Source organism: Stigmatopora nigra, chromosome 2, assembly GCF_051989575.1.
Source record: "Stigmatopora nigra isolate UIUO_SnigA chromosome 2, RoL_Snig_1.1, whole genome shotgun sequence".
Lineage (NCBI taxonomy): Eukaryota > Metazoa > Chordata > Actinopteri > Syngnathiformes > Syngnathidae > Stigmatopora > Stigmatopora nigra.
The window spans coordinates 9,941,044-9,966,277 of NC_135509.1; the positions used below are offsets into that span (position 1 = coordinate 9,941,044).

The window sequence follows — 25,234 nt, forward strand, 5'->3', positions numbered from 1 at the left end:
AGCTCCATATCAAAGGCCCAAATTTGTATATTTTCCCATCCTGCCTCATACATACTTTTGTAACCCGTTAGCAGGGTGATCTCAGTCAGGTTTCCCATGATCCAGAAAGCCAGACACCATAATTTCAGTTCATCTCTAAGCCATAATGAGTGCATGCCACTGGAAAGTGGTCATTTTCAATGACACTGCCAATTTGGCCTCTGGCTTGCTGGTTTCACAACCATTGTGTTTAATTGTGACAGCTGTTAACCTTTCTACATATTTGTTTATAAATGTGTATCTGCTCACTTTAAGTGATTGATGTGCCTCTAGGGCGAAGGCTATACATTATTCTTTCTTGGAAGCAGGACTGACAGGGACGTCCCCCAGTGAAAAGTGGCCAGGTTACATGCTCATGTGGGAATATACATACTGTATACTTCCACCTTTTTCACCCTCATAATCCCCTTGCTGCCCGGGATACTTTTACCGATGTCAGCCTGGAACTAGCTGTCTTAATTATCTTAAGAGCAAAGTTGGCATCATGGCCAGCTTGGGAAGGTCAATGCTACGTCACCACGCTGTGTTTGCCAGCTGAGCATAAATGCACTAAGTGGGTGTGCTTGAACTTTAAATAATTATATTTCAGTTTGATTTACTTAATAAAGGGACAATGCATATTAATGTACATTTACATGTAAATAATTAAGATTATAGCCAAGGGCTAATTTCTATTTTACTTCCTTGTACTGGTTTATGTTAAAAATCCAAGATAAAATCAATACGTTTTTAGTTTATCTAACAGAACATACAAAGAGTTAGCTACTCTAAAACACCAAACAATCTCAAAATATCTAACTAGATCTGCAAACTATTTTATTGGTTAAAATAGATTGGATATCTATAAACCTTTTTTTTTTTGCCCAAATATGTGTTGACGCTTTCTAACCTACCATCTATTATATGAGATGCTGGTAGTGGTTGTTTTGGAGGCTGAGGAATAGTAACATGTTCCTGAATCGTCCCTTCAGACTTTTGGTGATCATTCCCATTTCCATCCAGCAGAAATTGTGTAGGGCAGTACTATGTAATATATTTGATGTACTGTCAAATCAACCAGTGCCATTAGTACGACTTTTGTGACTTTAGTGCTATTCAAAGTTGCCTGGAAATGTGATGTTTAGTACATATAGCCACACCCAGTGACAACATGTAACTCATGCACTATCTCGCTGAATCACTTCTGTTTAACTCCAGACCCAATTCTTGCTTCAAACTCAGATTGCCGTTAAAAACACAAAAATAAATAAATAAATATGGACCTCACAGATTTCTTGGATTTTGGCCATTTTCCCCTGCGGTTATGAATGGAGTAATGTTGCAATTTGTTAAACAAAGGAAAAACATTGTAGCCTGCAATCGTCAACTTGGAATGTGATTGCTCTTTTCTGCGGTATCAAAAAAAAAATCTGACACTTTCTCAGTGAAAAACAATATAGTAAAGCTATTTTTTTGTAGTTTTTTTGTGATAATTGGCATCATTTTTGCATCCTATCTGATTATCGACTTTTTATTTTTTATTAAGTGGTGACATAATAGTTAGTTAATGTGCCCCACTGTCACAGGCTGTCTTTCATTGACCTCAGCTGTGGCTCACATGAGGAGATAAGGCCCTGGACATGTGGGCCTCATACTCGGGATGACATTGAGAACAGAAGACTCTTGTGCTTTGAAGTGCCTAAGGAGACATTACTGAGTGTCATGTTAACTCTGTTCCCTCTCTCTTTTGCTCTTGTTCACTCTGGCCGTTTTCTCCCTCTTTCTTTTTGTAGATTGTCTGGATACTAGGTGAAGAACATATGGATTGTGGAGACCAGTGACGGCGCACATACCAGAAGAAGGACTTGTACAATGTGCTAGGAGAGCAGCAGACGCATAGTGCGTGCGTGTGTGTGTGTATGTGTGTTTCATCGTTTGCCCAATATCATCCGTGAAGTGCCATAGAAACGGCAAAAAGGACAACAGAGAGTCATGGGGCGGAAGAAGATTCAGATCACCAGAATAATGGATGAAAGAAACAGACAGGTACTATTTCACAAACCTATATCTAAAGTTATTGCATAGTGATTGAGTGGCAAGAAAATCTGACTCATGGTTTTATTCATTACACAAGCATGCATAGGTCCATTGAAGATTTGAAAGTTTTTTTGATCAATTTGGTCAATGCATGCACAGAGGTTGAGAATATAGTTGGGCTGATCAGTAAGTCTATCTAAAAAAAACCTCGATGTTGCTAGTTTTCAAGTGAATTAAACCCTAAAACTAAGCACAGACAATTCTACACATGCTTTGCATTATCATGCAGGATGCACTTAACATTTCTTTGCACATGAAAATACATTAGCTCGGTGCTAATCTGATCGGAGAGACAACATTCGAGGACTAACTAAAGTTTCCATTGCCTTATAGGATTTATCTCTCAAAACCATGTACAAAGGCAGTTTTCAACTTATGACCACATTCAGGATCGACAGACCAGTAAAGTTTTACATGTTTCTGTGGTACACACACTGTCTCGATATTGTGACTCCTCTTGAGAGCCTTCATAGTTTTCTCTGTCAGATTGCTGCAAACAACCAGTAAACTAAAGAGCTTGTTATGCCAAAAGTGTTATTTGCCTAGTTCCGGTAGGCAAATGACAATATCTAGGTTATCACAGCCTTGGCAGAGGTCTGTTCTCGGTGCTCTTATTGTATATTGATGCTGCTAAGATTCCCACCGATCTTCATCTCGTAATTCCATCCAGCTTTACATCTAGCAGCTGTCAGCGTATGCACTGATGTAAAAAGACTTGCCTCCCTCAAGGCCCATCCACCTCAACGAGGACTATGACATTTTTTTGTCATATTTACAGACGTTTGTCCCTTGCCACCCTGCAATTTTAGTCAGAAAAAATTGATGAGGCAGCGTCAGTGCTGGGCGGTAGTTGTAGTCAAACCACCCCCAATTCCTTGGGAGACGGGCAGGGCCCTCTTCTGTGTAATGTTTGGTAGCAATTAGAAGTGGCCGCAGCACCACAGCACCCTCTCATTTAGCAGGGCGGGTCAACGAGGAGAACATCATCCTTCAAGTTACTATGGTCTGATCCAACCACTTTCTGAATTGAATTCACCCCTTCTGCTCCTGTGAAATAAGCACCCAACCAGATGAATAGTCTTCAAAACATCCTTGATTGGTCGGAAAGTGTTTGACTCTCAACCCTTTCAGTATAGAACATGGAGTATAGTTATTGATCCATAACTCCTGTGTTTCTAAGTGAAAGACTGGTCGCTGGAACCTCTATTTCAACTGATGTTTCTGAAAAGCTGATCTTAAATTCAAAGCGAATTTAACCTCAGTATATTTGGGGAAACTTTCCCTGTGAGATCTCACAAGGAGTCTCTAAATTGTGAATTGTAAGGACATAGACTTTATATTAGTTCACAATCAATTCAGGATAGTATTTCAAGGTCATTCCCACCCAGTACAAGACCTATGCACCCTCATTTGTTCACATAGAGATCCTGGGGGCTGTTTGCTGTCTCCGGTAGAGATGATACGGACCGACAGCCACGGTGGACCGTGCACCGCTGCAGCCAGAGGGCCAAGGTCACTCTGCCAGCTGGTGCTAGACATTCTTTCCCCTTTCTCCCTCTCTTGCTCTGCTTCTCAATCAGCTCATGTCTGCCATCACGGGTGACACAAGGTTCTAATAAGGCTTCCAGCTTTTCACCCCTCCAGAAGCGTTAGCAACTCTGGCATCTTCGACTATGGCCCAGTCACAGCTGCACACCTAGCCCCAGATGTCTTGTTTAGTGACTCTGCCTGTGGAACGACATTGATAGACCTTTTGGCTGACATGCTGACAGCTAGTACTTTGATACAACTGATGCATTTGTGTAACTATTGGATTGAAGGTAAATTGATTAATCTAGAGGACTGAATCAGAAAGCTGACATAGTTGTTGTTCTGCAACTAAATTGGACACTAAAGCCAATACGCCAGATAAAAATCAGGAAAACATCAGAGAGGATCGTGGCTGTTATCATATTATTTCATCCAGTATGGTTTTTTTTTGTATATTTCACAACGATGAATAGGAATATCACATGCTGTGAGTTTCTTTACAAACTCCCAGGCTTTGAATTTAGTGAAATGACACTGTCTCTGATTGTTCTGCACTTTCTTCATGTCATTGCTCTATTTGTTAGAATGAATCTGCTTGAATAGAGGTTTTTGTACATGTAGCTCACAACCCCGCAGCGGTACTGTCGTTTTCTCCTGGCAGCATTATATTATTGGACCATTATTGAGTCTGTGGCAAGGAACGAGTAAAGCAGTGACTGGCTCAGCAGCCATGCGCGCTGTGCTACCCATCGAGTTGGAACAAAGTCCTTTTGCCTTGGCCTTTCAATCCATTCACACACAAAAATTGAGATTTCTCTTTGTGGCTTAATGGCTAGAGTTCATCTACTAAGTAGTAGACAATTTGTTAATCATTTTCCCCCTCACCTCCCTCTTCCTCTAGTACGCATACGCTTGCACACGTTCCACTAGGTTGAGCAAACAAATAGACACGGAAACGGACAGATGACTGTGCCTGACCCTGGTACCAAAGCTGGTTGGGAGTGCAAGGTTGCGAGGTGCTTTCAGTTAGTGCAAATTGTCCTTAGATTGGTCTCTACGTAAATCATATTGGTTATTTGCTTTGAAGTCATCATCAGAGTGGCACAAATACTACTAAAATACATATCGTCACTTAAATAGTGCACATGAAAACAATGACAACCTGAAAAATATTAATTTGTGATAAACAAGCATTTTGCAGCGAGGATGTGTAATATGACGATATGTGTCTACCACAGAAACAGAACTGCAGAGATATACGACAGTCACTCTGCTTGAGGGGGCAGGGGGTTACATTACCAACTGGAGTGATGTATGACCTGATGTCCCATCTGAGGGCTCAAGTTACAAGGCTTGTGCTGCGCTACCAGATAGCTTTCCGTATATGGAGTCAGCGGCTACAGTAATGTATGGACGCCTCTGTCTGACTCAGCTCGCTGACTTGCGTATCTTACCGTGACCTCTTAACGAGATGTGTTGGACGAACGCCATCATTTCCAATGGACGACCCATTATGTTGTCTCTATCAAGCCCTCACCATGTTACATTAGATTAGATAACTTTATTCATTAACATGCCTGTTGACGAAACCCCCTTTTTTAAAGCAATTCAAGTAATGTGTTTTGACAGTTCCCATTTAATAGAAATATCATTTTCTCAGGTTACCTTCACAAAGAGGAAGTTTGGCCTGATGAAGAAGGCCTACGAGTTGAGTGTGCTGTGCGACTGTGAGATAGCGCTCATCATTTTCAACAGCTCCAACAAGCTGTTCCAGTACGCCAGCACGGACATGGATAAAGTGCTGCTCAAGTACACAGAGTACAACGAGCCCCACGAGAGCAGAACCAACTCTGACATAGTAGAGGTGAGCGTGTCTCTTTTTCTTTCACGTTGACTGGTCTCGCGTGGACCCCCTCCCCAACTGATATACTCTTTGTCCTGCCAGTTTTTTTTTTTTTACCATAAAGCGATAAATTGCATTTAACAGGGAATAATGACAGTACTTTTGTACTGGATTCAAGGCTACGAAATATCCTCTCATGAACACCCATTACCAAGATAATAGTCCCTTTTTTCATGCTGGAGATGTGTGGTACATTTAAAAGTTTCATAGGTCACATGAAGTCTCTACTACCTGATATGTTCATGTTCACTAACTGGTGGAGGAAACCTATCTAGCGACTATAAGGACCATGTTTCCTGAGAGAAACTACTCAAATTTGAATGAGAATATTTGAAATGTGCCACTTCAATTCACTCGCGAAAAAGCCAAGGTGTCCCCTAACTTTTGGTCAAAGTCAATACATACTTTATCTCCCCTGCGCCCTTATGAGGAAAACCACTATAGAAAATGCCTTAATGGAATACGGCGCTAAGGTCGTGTGTGCAAAAAAAGGGGGATTTCTCTGCATTACGGTTATAATTCTCTTAAGCCACTCAGCAGATCAGGTGTACAAGCGTGATCGTCTGTTGCCTATTGCACCTAATGAAAGACTTCTACGCTGTGAAATTAGAGGCATTACATGTAGCATAGAAGAGTCAGCTGTGGCCCATTATCTTTTATTCATGCCGCTGCTTGTGAATTACCTGCTTGGCAGAGCTGCAGCAGAGAGCTTTCTGGCAAGCCAGTTGACTCTTTGAGTCGATTTTTTTTATCAGGGGCCTTGTCGCAAAAAAGGGCTCACCCACATAAAGAATAAATGGATGCATGTCTTTCTTACATAAGGGTGGATGCATATTTCTTCTTAACTTGCAAGGTTTTGCCAGATGAAGTTTGATAAGTCCCATTATACCTTGTCTTTTAAGTGTGTAACAGCTAAGACAAAACAAGTCAAGGTCTAAACAACAAAAAACACCATAATATGACATGTAAATAATGATCTGGGATTCTTGAGTTGTTCAAGAAGCTTAAAAAGCCTTAAAATTACTCCACTCGTATCATGTAGAAGGTCATTGCTGATTGTGGCTTGTTTGGCTACTTTCAAATAAGTTTTTTTCCCTGCTGCTCAATGGCAACAACAATACAGCATTGTTCAAGCAACCCTCACCCATCTTTCTCACGGTTACACGGTCTGGGCTCAGAAGTGAAGAAACAGAGCAGAAATTTGCGAGCCATTCCACTTCATAGCATCATCACACACAACCTGCATTTGCTCATCTATGTCAATGTGGGTGATGATTTTTAAAATTCAGGTTCCTCCTCCAAACTTTGTGTGTGACATTAAGCCATTTTTTTTAAAACTCCACGCTTGCAATTAGATTGCCAATTTCATGTTTGTCAAGAGAAATGAGACTCACACGAGGCCACTTTTCCTGGACAATTATCCAATTTTTTTTTATTGTGTTAAAGCAGTCTTTCGTCTCGTAAAGAATCATGTGCCTGTTTGTCAACTGCAAGAAGGCTCCCGAGCCAATGTGAACCTCGTACTCTCACGATGTTTCACAGGGATGGCCTTCCTGTGGTTAGAAGCCCAATCAAAGCAGTCACATACTGGCTCAGAGTTGCAGCTACAGATAAGTGCACAATGTGGAAGAACATGCCTCCATGTTGTCCACAGATGGATGGATGTAACCCAGTGGAAAGATGTGGACTTTATCTCAGAATTGGCTCACATTCCAAAGCAACCCAGTTGGCTTAGATTTCTCCTTTTGTGTGTGATTTTGTGAGGGGTTATTCTTGTGTGCTTCTACGTGTTTCAATCACAACTTGGAAAATCTTTGCATGTTTACTACATCTAAAACAAAGATAATTTGATATAATTGACTTAAGTTGCAGAATTGCAACTTTGGCCTATTTTATTTCTGTATTAAGAAAAATCCTTTCAGTCATGATCACTATCACAACAGTCCAGAATTTTCATGATTGATTCAGCCAAACTATTTGGTTCACAGGTTAGACTGCAGGTGGCCTCTTAAGTTCTCATTTTGTATTTTAGTCCAGACCATGTGTTGGTAGATAGCGTTATTGTCAAAAAAAAGTCAAATGAACAGAATTAGATGTTTTTCCTCTCAAATATTTTGTGCATGCTGTGGTGTTGTTGTGAAAGGGGCAACGTCCTCATGACAGGTTTTAGTGCCACTTTCCCTATTGTGCTTATTATTAAATTGTTTTATGCCACAAATGAAAAAGCTGCAGTTAGTCATTAGATTAATCTAATAATATTCATTCTCCCTCCTCTCTCTCATTCTCTCTTTCCCTGTCTGGAGCTAATGAGATTTTGCCCTTGCTCCACTTCTTACCTCTCACCATGATGGTGGACACAGAGAGATGCCTGTATGCCCTGGGAGTAACCTTTTTAAATTGTGTCTACAACTACACTTGTCTTGGTCATAGAGATTGACTAAAGTTGGCTAGCCACACATTAACTGTAATCCTATAGAAATTAGACTATTGAATGGATTTTAATCCAATCTGAGTCAAATACCATGATTTATTGTGAAAAATTGATAATCTTCACTGTTATTTAAAAGATTTTTATATTTTATGGCTCAATTGCATGTCTTCTACCCTGATGAATTTTGAACGTAAACAAGTGCCGATCATTCATAGGGAAATTTGCCTTATCTTGCTCCATAATAAATAGGTCTTGCTATTGTTACCTGAAGGAGGGGGCGGGGTTGACAATTCTTCTCTTTTCATGAAAGAAAAGCCTCCCTCTCACAAAACCTCTTCAGTAACAGGAAATGAGCATATAATTATCAGGCCCCTTCCATTAGCTTTAATGTCACGATTGCCATCAACTGTTTTTTTTTTTTTGGGTAATAAATGGGCTCGTATAGATCATTCAACACAAAATGTAAATTTTGACCGTTACAGAATGTCAGCAGCTTTTTGTGTCTCATCAGAACAAAGAGGCTCTTCATATTTATTTGTTTAATTCAATATTTGGAACTTGCTACCATGATAATATTAAAAAAAGAGCTAAAAAATATCCACAGGATATTTATTTTATTGTGTGGAATGAATTGATTTCCAAATTGAGACCAGTTTAAATTGTTAAAAATGGATCAAATGTATGATTCTTATTTAAAAAGTGCTTCACAAGGAAAGATGAAGTCATTTACTACATACAGGACACAACATTTTTGTACTTAGTTTTACTGTTTACTGTAATTCTGAGATGGAGAAAATGATATCAATGACCAATTGTGTCATGCTGCTCAATAGTTGCTTTGAGGTTGTGGTGCTGGGGTTAGATTGTCACTCAAACCCGGACCAATGCTGTGATTAGGACTCATTTATACCTTTTTAATGAATGCAAATTGTCACATCTGCTGCGGTGAGCTAGCTGTCTGAACTCTTCAATTAGTGTGATTGATCAATTATCTTAGTGCTGGTGGCTCAACAGACATGGAGGCTGTTGAGGAGTGTGAACAAAGAAAGACAAATGAAAGGGCATTTAGGTGAAAAACCTTCAACAAAAATCCCATCAAAAGAATAGAATGTTACTATTCCTTTCAACATTTATAAAAAGTAGCAGGTAATGCATGGAAAGTCAAGTCAACATTTGTCCACGCGCATCAGTCTGCTATGTTTAGAACAGAGAAGGAAATGTGGTGGTGTTGCCGGCTAGACACTGGACAAGTATACACTGTTAAATTGGACATTTCATGCACTTAAGCATCTCCTGTGCACGCATACACTTCCGCACAAATCGGTTGTGTAAATGTGGACTTAAATAACAACAAAATGGCCATTTTGCAGTTCTGCTTCAGACATTTTCCATCTATTGGCCCTTAAAAGTGTTTCATTTAACACGGATGCGATCGTACAATCTGAGCACTCAGTGTTCTTAACAAAAGACCACTTCAGTTGGTCCTTGCTTTACATAAATGCAATGAAGTAGTTTGTGCAGCGGTGCAATAATTTGTGGTTTTTGTGTTACATGACAGATTCATTTACAATACATGTACTAGGCACTGTGACTGGCTTTTTTTCACGGGAATATTAACTGTGATTGTATTCACTCTTAACTGAACGCCCAGACTTAAACATTTTTTCTTTTGTTGTATTGCCAAAGATGTTTAAATTCGACCTCAAATAAATGTATTTAAATATGGAGCTGTTTGGCTTCCATTCAACGATTTTTCCCAGAAAAGAGAGCTCGAGGGGACAGTTTGAGCCCACCATTAGTATAATTGTGACCATTGGTTGATATATATTTGAAAAAGTTTCAAAAAGAGAGCAACTTAGTACTTTATTTTGATTTCATAAGGCTTACAGTCAGCTGTCTCTCTTCCAACATTTCCATTTTTCCTCTCTTTGTGCTGTTCTATAGAGCTCACTGCCACAATGATGGCTAGGCCTTTTTAAGCAAAACCAAATATCATAGATATTGACATAGGCTTATTGCCTTGATGTTGATTTTGTAGGGTTTGCAATATTGTATGTGGCATTTTCCACTGCCATAATTGGAATATTGTTTCTGCTCTTGTAACTTATTGGAGTCTTATTGAAGGAATTCATCACTGCATATTTTTAGATTGTATTTTATTAGTTCTTCATTATTTAGGAGTATGGAGATTTGGCAAGATTTCACTTTTGGTTGACTCTATTCCTTACTTTTTTAACTCAAATGGCAAATTTTGGAAAATATAAAGTGAAAATAAAGTAATAGAATTAGATCAAAATCAGTTTACAAATCCAATGCATATCACATAACAAACTGGAATTGGTGACTTGGTCCTACATTAAACATGGCAGCGAGCACACACAGACAAAGAATATTTCAAATTAGGATGAAAATACTCCTCACACGTCCCTTCTCAAGGTTTTTTGAGGGAAATCCCCCTTTTAATATTGACCAGGGTGTGATAGCTGCCAATTATTCTACGGCTCTTACCAATGTAACATTCCATTCAAGAAGACACTGCATGAAGAAACTAAAATCACAGGCCATACACAAAAACAGAGACAAACCGCCATAGGCAAACCCTCAACAAAGCATCCTCTCCCATTGCTACGCCAAGACCTTCAAAGCTGGTTTAAGGATAAAAATAAAAACGTTGAAAATAGCTGTTCTGTGAATGGACCGATTGCATCTTCTACATGTAACTAAAGTTTAAGTATCTGTACTCGGTTCAGTGTCTTTATGAACCTTCTTTTACTTTTGTGCTTTTCACAATGTTGTTATGTCTGGCTCTCTAGTAGGCTTGTTACTAGGTCAGGTCCGCCAAAAAGATTTTTTTTGCTTGTGGCGCACATCATGCTTCATTGACGTCAGTACTTCTTTCCCCCCACTCAACTATGTTTCATACGTCTTATTTCACTTTGAGCGTCTCGTTGGCGAGCGCTGAATGAAAGGAAGCACAAGTCAGAGTGGTTCCCCTCCCTTCTTCAAAACATGAGTTTAGATAATACTAATGGTTCACCCTGGCTCTATTATGTCTTCGAAATGGAAATGCCACACTTTACCGTTTAGTTTAGGATATTCAAGTCCAAGGCAATATACTAGCATTTGTAAATTGTGAGATATTACTTGTTTTTTTTAATATTAAGAAAACTATAATCCAAAATTGAAAACAATTACATTATCTTGGTCTAGGCTCCAATAAGAAAATATTCCCAGAAAATAAGAGTACTTAAATTTTTGGAATAAACAAGACCATTTGGATAATTATAGGCCTTTTTTTACTGTTTGCTTATAAAAGACTTTATGCAAGCAGGGTAGCTATCATGCTTCAAATTCGTCCAATGCTGAGCCAAGAGGGTGGTGGGGCAATCTGTTTATTCTGTTTGTTTTATTTGCACGTTGGCACCTCTGTTTGTGTGTCAGTGGTTTTTGTTGCTTTGCTTTAGACTTTACATGTCACCCTCGGTCAGCTGCTATAGGTTTTGGCCCTTTCACAATCCTAAACAGGATGCAGTGATATAGACAATAGATGGAAGCCAATAGTTCAGTATTGTTTAGATATCAGAAACACATGACGCACACTCCACTGGCAAGTTGTAAACTACAACAGGTAGCTGGAAACACTGTGTGCTGGGGGATGGGAATTAATTGCTTAATGTCTTTAGTTGTAAATCTGTGTGTTATGAACCACATAAAATAGGTCAAGATCGTGCTGGCCTGATTTGATTGGCTATAGTCGGGTGGCAGCAACTTTAGCGCGAGCTGTTAAACGATCATTAAACCGCAAGCCCTCAGCCCACCCTTGTGTTCTTCGGTGACCTTCAATGAGAAGCGAAATACACAGTGGTGTCTTTTGAGTTAGCAATAACCAGCTCGCCCTTCTGCCGCCCCCTCCTTCGAGTATTCCCGCTGCGCAGCCTACCTCCTCCTGCCCAGTGGCGAGGACAGAGCAAAGCCTGCTGGGATGGGCTGGAACCATGCCACCTTCCCCCGCAGCAGCCAGGTCTGACCGGGGCTTGGAAATAGAGATTGCCAAAGATTGATGAGGACCTAGGTCTGCGGTCAGGGTGTAGAGTGTTGCAGAACAAATGTCCTGCTGGCATTTCCTGCCCTCTTTGATGCCCAACACCGGCTCATCGTATTCACTTAATCGGAACTCCTAATTGTACTTATGAATATTTCAAAGACCGGGAAGGATTGCAGTTCAAGGCAGGAGGTATGGTTTCAAGGGGTATGGCAGCTAATGGTTTCCTCAATAACCAGTGGAGGGAAGGTCAAGGAAAATGTTGGAAATTCAAACGGTGATGAATTACAGTTTTTTTAATACAGGAGTTTCTTTTTTCAATATGTATACATTTAGAAGGGTTTCACACTGTCTAGCGGCACAAAGGCTTGCTGGTTACTGCAACACATTACTTATTTTTTTAGAATTTAATTGTATGAACTAATGAATCTAGCCCCAAGAAATTAATTGTGGGGGAAAAGAAGCAGCCGGATGCTGGTATACAGGTTTCAGCTCATTGTATTGGAAATTTAAACCAGCTCAGCTCCAACCTTTCAATATACGCTAATCATTACTTTGGTAATGTGAGAAATTGGCTGAATAACGTGCCAGTATTTATTAAACAGTTGACAAAGCATAGTACAATAGTCAGACAATTTGTCTAGAAGGAACCATGCAAGTTTCAGTTAGTTAGGGAGTTTGATAGCACCTTTTTGTATTTGGCACAATCCATGATTCATTTTTCAAGACGACATTAGTTTACCTATATCATCCATTTGCAGTTGAATTCCCCACTGTTTCACACTGGAAATATACAGACGGGTGATTTCTCTTGGTGGCTGCAGTAGCTAATAGCTTTGTCGCATTAGTCATCATCCACAAAGGTCTCAGAACAGCCTCAGCCTCTTTCAGTCCTCAGTCAAATCAGTTACACTTTAATTGGCAATTCTGTCAGTCAAATCCGCCTATAGTGAAACCACCTCTAATTAGTCTGTGGGTGGGTAACGGGAGTATTGGCCACCCCAAAATCCTCTCTTGAGTGTCTTGTATATATTTCTTATTAACAGATGGGAGCAAAAATACTGAGAACAAAACACTCATTTCCAACTGATTATGTAATTATGATTTAATCTAAGGGCTCACAAATCATTTGAGTGAAATAGAAACAGACAAAAAAAATCAAGTCATTTTAGATTTTTGTCACATTTTGTTTGGTCCAAATAAGATGTAAACTTTTTGCCCCTCCCTTTCTTCTTCCTATCCGTGGAAGATTAAGACAATAGAGTGAGTCAAAAGGCAGGATATGACTGCAGGCTCATATCCTGATATCAGTCCACTCAGTCATGCTAAAGGAACATGAGATTGAACAATGTATGTCTGGCAGTTTTGTTGTTGTTTTTATGTAACAGCCATAAAATCTAAGGCCTAACAGGCCATGCGCCCAATTCTCCCCAAAAGCTTTTTTATTCCCCGAAAGTTATAAAGTGAGGGCAACCGTTTTGCAAGGGGAATTTGTAGCACAGTTCTTACGGTCTCTCAAAGGGAGCCTAGATTAGGTTAACCCCTGAGACACATCCATTAAATAGTTTTCAATCTATGAGCCCAATGACCTTTGGGAAGTAACATCAGCATTTACTGTTGTTAACTTATAGTCTTCTAGTGAATGATTGGGAAGGCTTATCGTATGATGTATTTTTTTTTTTAGAAGAAATGTACACGCACTGTATATTTCTTGATAGACCAGTGGGGGCATGTCTATGTTGATGCTAAACATTTTCCTCAGCAAAAATACTTAAGTGAGTTTGTAAGTGAAATATGGAACAACTTGGCCGGAGGGTCCCTTGTTAGGTATTATGTAAGCGTGGCAATGTTCCTTGGTGAGATAAATCCTCTATCAGCTGCTGAGTGGCTGATTTTTATTTTTATTTCTTTATTTTCCAGTGCCATTGCCTTCAAAAGAACCCTTTGTTAAGTCTATTAGATGGATGTCTTGAGTATTGTCCGATTACTTTTTCGAGTCCCTGTGCCATGGGCCAAATAGACAACACACCAGGCTCAAAGCTGTGGAAAATAAACCAGTATCTACAGGAACATGATTGAAAGATTGTTATTTGTTTGCAAGTATCTGTCAAAAATAGTTGAGTGAGAGCCAATAACGTTGATTAATCTAGTCATGGTTCCTCCTCTCAGTCAATACATGAATTGCTTTATCAGTTATAGTTTTGTTTTGTTCCGTGTGGTAGTATTCTGTACTGTTTAGGAGCCATAACATCTATTATCCTTTGCTTTTGGGTACATATAGCCTTGGATGGCCAGGTCTAACCTGACAGTTGACTTTGAGCGGGTAGTATGGGGAAATAGCCAGGTTTTGCCAAATGCTAGGAGGCATAACACCTGCTTTGCCATGTGTCAGTTCAGTGATCCATTTACTGGGAACTGTGGGCGGTGTAGGCAGAACTTGCCAAGTCACTCAGCAAAGATTTACAGGCACGCTTGCCCACAACCCAGGCAGGCCATTGCTTTCAGTCACTCACATGCATGAGGATACTTTTACCGAGTTGACTCGAACTATTTCATTGATGAGCGCACCACAGCTGTCTTGCATAAGCATGATCTTACCTTGAATCAAGGCTTTATATAACCTTTTTAGAGATAATATCTATTACAGTGATTTATGTTGAATGTCAGTTTACAACTGCATGTCCTTGTATCTTGTTCCTGTGCTGTCAAGCCCCCCCGACAAGTCTCAAGACTGTGTGTATATAAATCTGATTTGAAACAGAAGCTTGGACCACTGCAACCGAGATATTCCTATAATGAGTAGGATGGGGCTTTAAATTTGCAGGTTCACATCAGACCTTTTTGCCGTTGGGTGAAGAAAGTGTATAGTGGAAGGCAAGAAAAACACATCTCTTTAAAGGAGGGTTGACTATAAAGAGTGTTTGCTCAGTAAACAGGAAATGAAGCAGCATGGCGTTTTCTTGGAGTCAGAGGAATGTCACCGCTTTGTACCACACCGGTCTTATTGCTTGTGTGGTTCAGTAAGACCCAGTCGTTATGGAGCTCAGTTGTCTCTTGTTCTCATTGTGGCAACTCTGGTTTGGGAGAACTACTAGACTACTCTGAAGAAAGAAGCCTTCTGTTAATTTTGCTAAATTTAGTACTTGCGTCATGGATCTCAATTGTCTGCGGGTGTTAAAAGATCAGTCAGAAAGCACCAAAATGGCTGAAAGCCTACTTTGGATTTGTATGTTAGTGGATGAGCTAATAAAATCTAAACAAAATTTTACATTTTAGCAAAGATTTTCATGTAAATTCTAAGGACTGTCAGGCACATTTTTTTCCACAGTTGAATGCATGCCATGTGTCACTGCATTTGGGAAATAATTGTATAAAGTGAGGTTTTGGCGAGCAACGTGAAGGTTGCCGCATGGTCTCACAGATGCGCCCTGCTGTCACATTTCCATCAAATGCCTTGTCACTCTTCTATGGTGGTCGCGCATATACACTCTCGCCCAAAACAAAACTCCCTCCAATTCCACTTGCCTTTATCACACACAAATTTACACGCACTCGCATGCACACACCCACTAGTTTCGCAGGATTTTGTCAGCAGATGAGGACAAGAGGACATGAGTTAGGTCTCATTAGTGTGTGTAGGGATGGTCTTGGTATGACCCGGGGTGCGCAAGAGTCAGCATCCATTCTCTACAAGCAGGCGGCCTACGTCCTCGTCCCCTCAACAACAGTAACCCGCTTGGTGTAAAAGGCCCACCGCTACGAGTGTTGCGACCAGATAGAAGAGCCTTGAGGGCTGGCTATAAATCATGTTTTGATGTGCATCCAACGCCGTATCACAACCTGTCACTTGCTGTCATCCTGCCTTGTTAGCGCCTCTATTCACAGCGGTAATGAGGAGCAGTGCTGTATGTAGGTTTTTTTCTTTGTCGTTGTTGAGACAGTGCCACGGTCAGTATGATTTTACACCTGCTAATTATTAGCAGCATTCTATAGCTTACTACTTTTTATCATTAACATAGTTAGGTTTTCTGCCATAATTTCTCTCATACAACTTTTAAATTAACTAGTAGAATATATCTAGAACACGTTCCTGCTTTTCTCTGCAAATATGAAGCGAGTTGTAGTAAAAATTAATCAAAAATGGGGAAAAACTAGATATCTTCATACATTTTAGACAGGATTGCCAGGATTATTTTTGTTTTCCATAATCCAATTCCAAATTGTCTTTATAGTGTTGTCCGTAGCATCACAAGGAAACAAAATATGTAAGTATAATCCATATTGGAATAAATATATTATTGGAACAAAATGTGGAAAAACTAAAGCTCTGTGACTGCTTTTAAGAAGTACTGTATATTTTTTGCTTGAATTAAGATCCGGGTTAAATTGTGGGTGAAAGATTCTTTTGTTGGATCCTTTTAAGCACACAGGGATTGCACTTGTGATAAGTGAAATATAGTATTAATGAAAACCCCGTAGTACTGGAAAAGAAATAAAACAAGTAGGTCAAAGGGGGAGAGGAGAATAAGGGATACATAAAGGAAAATTTAAAACATTTTTCTTCACTTTAGCTATAGGATTTTTCCTCTGGACTTCTGAAATTTGGGAGTTAAAATTAGAAAATAAGGAGACTTTGGAGCGATGTTCCATTTCTGAAAAAGACAGTTTAGAATGACGCATTTAAGTCTGGATCTCCTATAAGCCTTGGCGAGTGATTTAACTGTGCCCCCTAAAATACTTTTTTCCCTCCATGAAGCCATCAATGGAGATTAATTTAGAAAAAAATGGAAAAACAGTGAAGCAACACGCTGTTCAGGCTATTGTTCTGCAAAACTGGAGACGTCTTGTCTTGTGTTTATTTCCAAATTGTGCATCTTCCTTTCAGAAATTAAGAAACAAAGGACATAATGACTGTGCTAGCCCCGATCCCGACGACTGTTTTGGGCACAGCCCCCTCACCGACGACCATTTCGGCAAACTAAGCGAAGAGAGCGATTTAATGTACAAGCACTGCGGTGTAAGTACTTTCCTCCTGTCCCCTGCTGTTTTGTGTTGATGGTTGTCTCTATGTCGATGTTCACTGCAGGCGCTAAACAAGAAAGAACACCGAGGTTGCGATAGCCCGGACCCTGATGCCTCGTATGTCCTCACTCCCCACACTGAAGAAAAGTATAAAAAAATTAATGAGGAGTTTGATAATATGATGAGAAATCATAAAATCGTAAGTACTGTAATTAAAATGTATATATATTTCTTTGCTTGGCTTTGTGTGCCACAAAGGATTTCCCTCTTTAGATTTTTGTTTTTTTCTTGATTTGAATGTACTCTCTTTTGGACAAGCTGCCTCGAAACTCTTCTAAATATGTGCTTTCTTGAGAAAAATAACACCAACTTCTGGATTGCTGAAAGGAATTGTTGTGAAAATGAAATGTTACATACCATGATAAGGTCACATTTTTTTAATGTAATTTTAAAGTTTTTTAGCAGACATATACGCACCATATCCATCACACGGAGCAGTGCTTTTTATGGCAAAACCCTCTTTTTATGTATATATATAATCATATTGACCTGTTTATCTAAAGGTCATTGATAAATAATAAATGACATGCCAATGACACTTATTTATATACTGTCATAGGGGTCAAGTCACTTTTTTTCTGGTGTGGCAAAGAACCAAACATAAGAGGGTTAACCATCAATTCCCAAAGCCTTTTAGCAAAATAATTTCCAATTAATAATGAAAACATTTTTTTGTGATCTTGTCATGTGTACCTATTTTGTATTCTCTTTATTCTTGACATAATGAGCACCACTTTGCAATTAACAAAAGTCACGATAACACATTGACTCACTTACTGGATGAAGGCTGTAATAATCCAATTTTTTTTGTGCTTGTTTTTATTTTTAATCACTGACACAAGTGCCATTGTCATTACTACTTTGTACAGTCAGCATGCGGGTCACTAAATGCACCGCCATTCTTATAGCCGTCACAATCTGCTGTTGCTATCTAGCCAAATACATAAATAGATGCTACGAAAGGCAAAATGTGTGCCTGTCATGCTGACAGCTGCAACACAAAGGTGATCACCTGAATGCATGCGTTATTTTTTTGTTTCAAGATATGCATTCATATTTTTTTTCTAAATGATTTTCTGTTCTAAATTACACAAGAAATTTGTATGAGATTGTAAAGAGTTAAAGGAGGGCTTTTATCGCAGCGTTATTTCAAGCTGTGCAACTTTTGTAGCATTTGAAGTTTTATATATAATGGTCTTAATTAGATAACCATTTAAGTCATCAGAATTCTTTATCATGACGAGTGCATGTAAGAAAAAAAATCACTTTAAACTACTAATGGAAAAGAGCTAAATGTCTGACAAAATGTTTGCATTGTCCCACCTCCAATTATTTTGAAATAATTACAGAATATGCCTGGACTGTACATAAAATGGAAATGATTCTTTTGTAGCGTAATGACTGCTTGATGTTTGCCAAGCTGTTATGTGAATCGGTGTATTTCTTTGAAGCTAACCCTTAAGGGATCACTGTCAGTTGATAATTCAATTACAACCACTGATCATCATTAGACCTTGGATTGTGTCAGTGTGTAATCATCTGCATGTGTGTTGTTGTCCCTCTCGCAGCCCACGGCGTTGCCTCAGCAGAACTTCCCCATGCATGTGGCCGTGCCCGTGTCCAACCCCAATGCCATGTACCAGGCCGGAGGCGTGACTTTGGGCAGTCAGAGTTTAACGGCGGCCTCAGGCTCCCTCAATGACAATGGGATGCTGTCCCCTCCTCAGGCCTCCTTGCATAGGAACGCCGTCTCCAGCGGAGGCCATCAAAGACCCTCCAGTGCAGGTTAGTTGGTGGATACAAGCACCATTGTCAAAAAATTGAGTTTTGTTGAACCACTTATGTATCTATGAGAGTTTCTTAACATGTTTGGGTTCAGCCACCGCTTATCCTTGTTTTTTCAAGGAACCCTTATGCATCCCCAGTTGTCCCCTTATTATTATTTTTTTAAGTTGTCTATTTTCTAGGGGAAAAAGTTCCCATATTAACAATTGAAAACATTGCATGACCACTATTTTGGGGAAAAGTGGTGTTCATGACTGATTTTGAAGAAAGAACACTCCTACTAAAGGAATTACTCTTCCCCTCTCTAACATCTTTACAATCCTTCATTTTCTAGCAATGTGTAAAAATGTGTGTACTGGTACTGCGACTACAGTTGTGATTCTGTGGGTCCAGATGGCTTTGGCTACACCGCATATGATACAAGTACTTACAGGAAGGCGTGAAATGTTTCGTTCCAATGTGACTTTGTAGCAGAAGTATCTGTTGCCTTGTCATTCCAGTTCCCTTAATGTCACACTATCATGGTTTTTTTACACACATTAAATAATTGAATCTTGTCAAAGAATATTCAAAAATGTATGATCAAGACCCACACACAATTATAACTCTTGAAACAAATATCAGTCGGCTTGCCTCTGCATAGTTGAAACTGTTGACGTATCTAGTTCCCCCCTCTCCTCTTTATGTTTTTAGAAATTGTCATTTTGACAGCTCTTACAATAGTCCTCTATGTCCCCATGAAGTCTAAATTTGAAGTTTGACCCCAGCTTTGAACCTGTTTATTTTGATGGTTAAATGAATTGTCTGTTGTGGCTGAGGCTACTCAAGGCTAGGTTGTTGAATCAGGACCTTGCATGTTTTGGGAATGTAGTGGTAAGGACAAATTCCACGCATTACATGGGTAGAACATACAAAATACACAATCGACAGAGCACTGGATTGAACCCTTGATTTGCTATATATGTATGCATATAGTGTATGCATGTGTGTATGCTTAAGTCTGTTTTAAATTTAATTCCAAACGACATTAAAAATTCCTGAAAAATGGGCCCATTAAAGGCGTACACTAATAGGAGAACATTTGCCATTTGCAGACTCTGAAGAGAAATTGAAATGACATGATGTTCTTGTCTTGTCTACAGCCCCCAGCACATACACTGCTCTTTTTTTGTGCACAAGCCGTGCAGATGGTTAATCATGTAACTCTGTGCATCTCATTAGGTGGCCCGCTTGATAGTGCCGAGCTCTCGGTGCCAAGCGGCGTGGGCTCTGGCCCAGCGGGTAAGTCCTTCCCGAAAAGCTCTCTGTAGCTTTGCCCATTGGACCTCCTGCTTCGCACTTGAGCTGCATGCTTGTGGTATTCATCTGTGATTGGTTCAAGTCAAATCACACACAAGATAGTCACTTTTGCTTAGCTATATTGTGGACCCTGCTTGCTAAGGACTGCCTGTGGGATGTGCATATTCTTTACACACCTAGAATTTTTAAATTTGGTTGAATAAAGCAGCATTTAAAAACACACCACCTCAATTCTAACTCCCAATGGTGTGTTTCCTTCCTAGTGTTGACAGGTGCATCTTCCCTAACAGGCCTTATAAGGCTGGTCAGGGCTCATAAGATGCCCAGACCAGCATAACCCTGAAAGTATTCAGACCATGATATCCCCCTAAGTCCTGAGTGCACAATGACCGAACAGCTTGTCATGGCTGCAATGTGCTGTGTGAGGGGCAGTGGCAGGTGGGATTTTAACTCTTTCTCTGCCACCTGTCACTGAATGGCAACCTCTGTGTGACTATTAACTCTTTCTGTGCCTTTTGAAATGGGTTGGTGTGTGATGTAGTCGCGTAGTGATGAGAAGATGATGTATTTAGGTGTCCTGTTGTTGGGTTTTAATGTTAACACTGGGTGTAAAAGCTTCTTGGCAGATTGAGCTATGATCAAAAACAGGAGTCAGTGACTTGCAGCTGTTGTTTGCACCAAGTGCCATCTCCCACTGGCTTCACTGTCAGATGACAACTCTTTACATAGCTGTCCATTTTCACCGGCTGTTATACTGTAAAATTGAAATGGTATTCATAGACCTTAGGGACCAGAGGCAGACTCTAACTTTGATTTGTGTATAGATACACTCAAAATCAAATGTATAAGTCTGCAGTTCTGATTTTATTCACTATAAAACCATTATGGTGGTGTTTTGAGAGAACCGTATCTATGGTCCTGAATCATTATAGTACGTTCATTTACTGGAATAAATGCCAGGAATGCAAAAAATGTTAATAATGTTACATCGAGTATCTCAAAAAATGCTTTGCACGTAATAACATAATGCACAGCATTTATTTGCAAATCATAGACTTTAAATTTCCTAAATAGAAACTCAAAGGATTTATTCGAAAATTATGACACTAACAAAAGTTGGTTACCATTCAATGCTGTACAATTTTGGTGCTTTTAATTGAAAGTAAATAGGTTGTTGCCCAGAAGATAGCAGCGTAGCTTTGCCAAATGCAAATCACTGCCATCTGTCTTTGGGACACGCGTCTTTGCCCGTTTAAAGTGGAATGCCAAAATCCATGGCAGCGTGAAAAACAATTGTGTAATGAAATCGTCGGGGGCGGGACCTCAGGCTGCCCTCAAAGCCATTTAGACTGAAACAGCAACACTCAACTTTGCTGCAAGATAAAGAAAACAATTCAAACACCATTGCCATTGGAAAAAGAAATCAAGTCTTAAAATAGACTTTTATATTTATCTTTCAATTTTACTATAGTGTTTTAAAAAATGGGTTGACTGGCAATTATTACTAATGTTTCTCTTGCAAGATGTTGGGCTATTCAATGTAATACTACAATGCCCCTTTTCATTCCCTTAAAATATAATGTGTGTTATGTAACTCATTCTCTTGACATTCCAATAGTTGAATAACTTTGGTCAAGTGGCTCAAGTAGGAACGCTCATTGATTTTCCTTGCAATACCAGTTTTCATTGCTTGTCACAGTAAGGCTATTTCTAGGGGCCAACTACTCCACAGTTAAACACTGCAGTCAATTCGTACATGATCAAAGTCCCAGCTGACAGCTGCTTGTGTATGTACTGTTGATTCAGCTGTGAGATACCATTGTGTCCTTCATAACTGTTTATTTGAGCGGGAATTGTCACCCCGGTCCTTATCGTACCCTCCGAAGAAGGCTATTGTTCCATTATGTTTTTAAGGCAAAATAGTCTACCGGTTATGAGCGCTCACACAAACACACATTTGGACATGGTGTGCACACAATAGTCAATGTGAAAGTCAGCTACTTGCTGAAGTGTTACTGATCTGTTGATGCAGCGCTAGATACCATTCATTCTTTCTTGCCCCAGTTTTATGTAATAATGTAGCTTCGAGGCATTCCGGCACATGACTGCTTAGCATGTCGTCCTTACAGTTCTACGTACGGTTCTGGGTTTGAGCCCAGGTCGATCCTCCTGTTTGATTTTCTTGTTCTTAGACAATGATTTCCAATTGCTACCTGTAAATATGCTGGAAATGTACTAGATTTATACATTTATATATAAATAACTACTGCAAATGTGTTCCAAACCATGTGAAAAAGTAAATGTACCCAAGTCCAGTATGGACAGTGTTTTCGCTTTCTTTTAATTGTTTTATCCGGCTGTAATGGTTTCAGCGATTTCTTTTAAGTGGCCACGGTACATTTGCTATGAAACTGTCCCTTTTCTTAAGACAGAAAAAAAGAAGTCTTTAATCTAATCATTCCCACTAAAAAAATATAGGGCTCATCAATTTTGAAATGGACATTTTATTTTTGTTACTGGGATAATTATGCATGTCCATTAAAACTCGCCAGAGGGTTGAAAACACAACAGCGCTGCATGGAATCAATAATGCAAGCCGCACTTTTACCCTGATGACAACAATTGTTGCGCTGGTCACGACTAGTACCTCTTGATGATGTGTCACTGTTGCTGTCTTTTCAGGGAATGGTTTTGCCAACCCTAGGGGTTCCCCCGGTCTCCTCAGTGCACCCAGTGGCAATGGCCTGGGTAAAGTCATGACCACCAAGTCTCCGCCACCTCCTGGAGGGAGCATGGGAATGGGAGGCCGCAAGCCAGACCTAAGGGTTGTCATACCCCCGTCGAGCAAAGGGATGATGCCCCCGCTGGTGAGTGAGATAAAATCACGTGCATCACATGGATTTAAGTATTGAGGTATTACAGCTAGCTGCAGTCCTTAAAATTTGGACCAGGGAAAAAATAACACACCATTAGGATTAGCATGTACATTATGACCTTGTTGTTCATTTTTTTTTATATTATCTGATAAATTTTTTTTAAGGGAATCAATTTGTAATATTTTTCTGCTCTGTCATCATCTTTAAGAGGTTTAAGATTGTTGGATTTGTTTGTAATTGATTGGAGTAACACCCATAAACTTATTCAAGTGCAATAACAATCAATTATTCACATTTTAAACAAGAGGCTTAATGTCATCAGGATAATTAAGATGTAGTGGATGCACATTGACCACACAGAACACCTGGGGCTAAAATCTATCTTATCCTGGATTTAAACTGATTGTAAGATTTCCAAATTGCTTTTTAATATGTGAAAAAATTGTCTATTCCATTTTACATTCAATGAAAAACCAAGGGCGCTTGATGGTGTTAGAAGTTGACAAGATGAACATTTTTTTTCCTTGAATTTTGTCAGGATTCTTGAATTTCTCCTTGGCTTTTATTTGAATTTAATTGGCTGTTGTGTTGGCCGGATTTAGTTTTTAAATTCAAATGGATTACTCCATTAAAAGGATTGTCCATTACCAATTTGTCATACTCACATAGGTATTTACACTTTTGGATTTCATGCAAGAATGAGTAAAGTCGTAATTTAAAAAGATGGCTGGTGTGTTGTGTCTGAGCCTTTCAGACAAGCATGGGCTTTTCGGAGGTTGGCAACTCTGGCAGGTCTGCAGACAGCCTATCATTAGACCGTAATTGTATTAAATTAATCACATCTCGGCATGACAGAGTGTAGATGAAGACTTAATCAGGGGGCCCAGGGTGTGAGCCAGATAATATCTTGTCGCCCTTGTCGCGTCTTACTCATGCTATTGATTGAGTGCGGGTATTAAGGCAGCCCTGGCCAAGTCAAAGGAAATATTAGTGCATATTGTATAATCTCGAAGTATACTACTATCTAGATTTCATAAAGTAGTAGTCAGATGTGTTTTTTTTTAGTTATGTACAGAATGTAGCAGGCATTTTTTTAAGAATGTGCCTATTTCATTTTTTAAAAGTGGAGATCCATGGTCATTTTCTGTGTGTATCTTTCAAAGTTGTATTCAAGATGAAGCCAAACAGAATCTATACTTGAACTTTAAGTCAGGCTGGTTCTTCAAACTTCAACTTCAAACTATTCTCCACCACTATTGGCTGTGCTTTATTTTTGACTGTTTTCTGCCTCTGTAAGCTTCACATTGAACCTCCAACAGGTTATAACTGTAAGTGGGTGGGATCACAACAGTACATTATCATGTGCTGAAGGGCTTTTTTTCGTCAATTGAAAGACCCCCTCACCCTTTCAGTGTTCTTTACAGCATAAATGCAAAATGGATTGCAAGTCCAAAACACAATAGCCCATGAGACTCCCTTTCCTGTGCAGTTATTAAATATTTTACTTATTTTCATATTAAAATGTGGACTTTCTGCACTCCCAAACAGCAAGGCAATGCCTCTATGCCAACATATATTGTATCTGCTCCATTTCTCTTTAAATTAGACACTCTGGCTAGATAAGATCCTTAATATATTCTAGTCGGAAATTGACATACTATTTGATGAGAGCTATTTCTCTGCTGCTTCCACAGAGCACTGAGCCATGTTCACGATCCAAAAAAGACCTGATCAAAAACAAATTGCCGACCCTTATTTCTGCCATCAGTGATAGCAAAATGTATACTCCAAAAACATAAACTTGTGTATTTTTTTTTAATCCTTGAGCAATTTAGATGAAAGTAAGTCATTTACTCATTCTAAACCGTTTCTATTATGACACAGAAGGTCTGACAAAGTGGTGGCCGCCACTAGAACACTTCGTTTTTTTTGTATATAAGGCTTAAATAACAGATTATTAGCTGTAACACTTTCTGCGCTTACTTTTTCCAATCTGCGCACCACTGTTTGTCTTTTTTGTTTTGGGCCTTCAAACAACTTTGCAACACTACACCCTCGCAAAGCATTCACACTTTGCTCTATTGTTGTGGCCACGCGTGTGAAGAAAACATGGATCACATCTGGAGCTTTTTGCCTCGACAGCATCATAACTGACTAAATTGTTGCAGCAG

General features: G+C 39.5%; 1 protein-coding gene across 3 annotated transcripts in view; it reads left to right on the forward strand.

Moving 5' to 3' along the window:
• The window catches only part of mef2aa (myocyte enhancer factor 2aa), a 42,996-nt gene that overhangs the window by 12,765 nt on the left and 4,997 nt on the right, over positions 1–25,234 (forward strand). The window contains exons 2-7 of one of the 3 annotated variants that reach the window (XM_077744948.1): positions 1,812–2,064; positions 5,306–5,509; positions 16,907–17,038; positions 17,108–17,242; positions 18,672–18,888; positions 22,870–23,054. In XM_077744948.1, coding sequence (XP_077601074.1) covers positions 2,011–2,064; positions 5,306–5,509; positions 16,907–17,038; positions 17,108–17,242; positions 18,672–18,888; positions 22,870–23,054 — 927 coding nt within the window. In that variant the 5' untranslated portion in view covers positions 1,812–2,010. The remainder of the gene's footprint in view (positions 1–1,811; positions 2,065–5,305; positions 5,510–16,906; positions 17,039–17,107; positions 17,243–18,671; positions 18,889–22,869; positions 23,055–25,234) is intronic. The other 2 variants (XM_077744967.1, XM_077744958.1) reach the window with 2 other exon arrangements.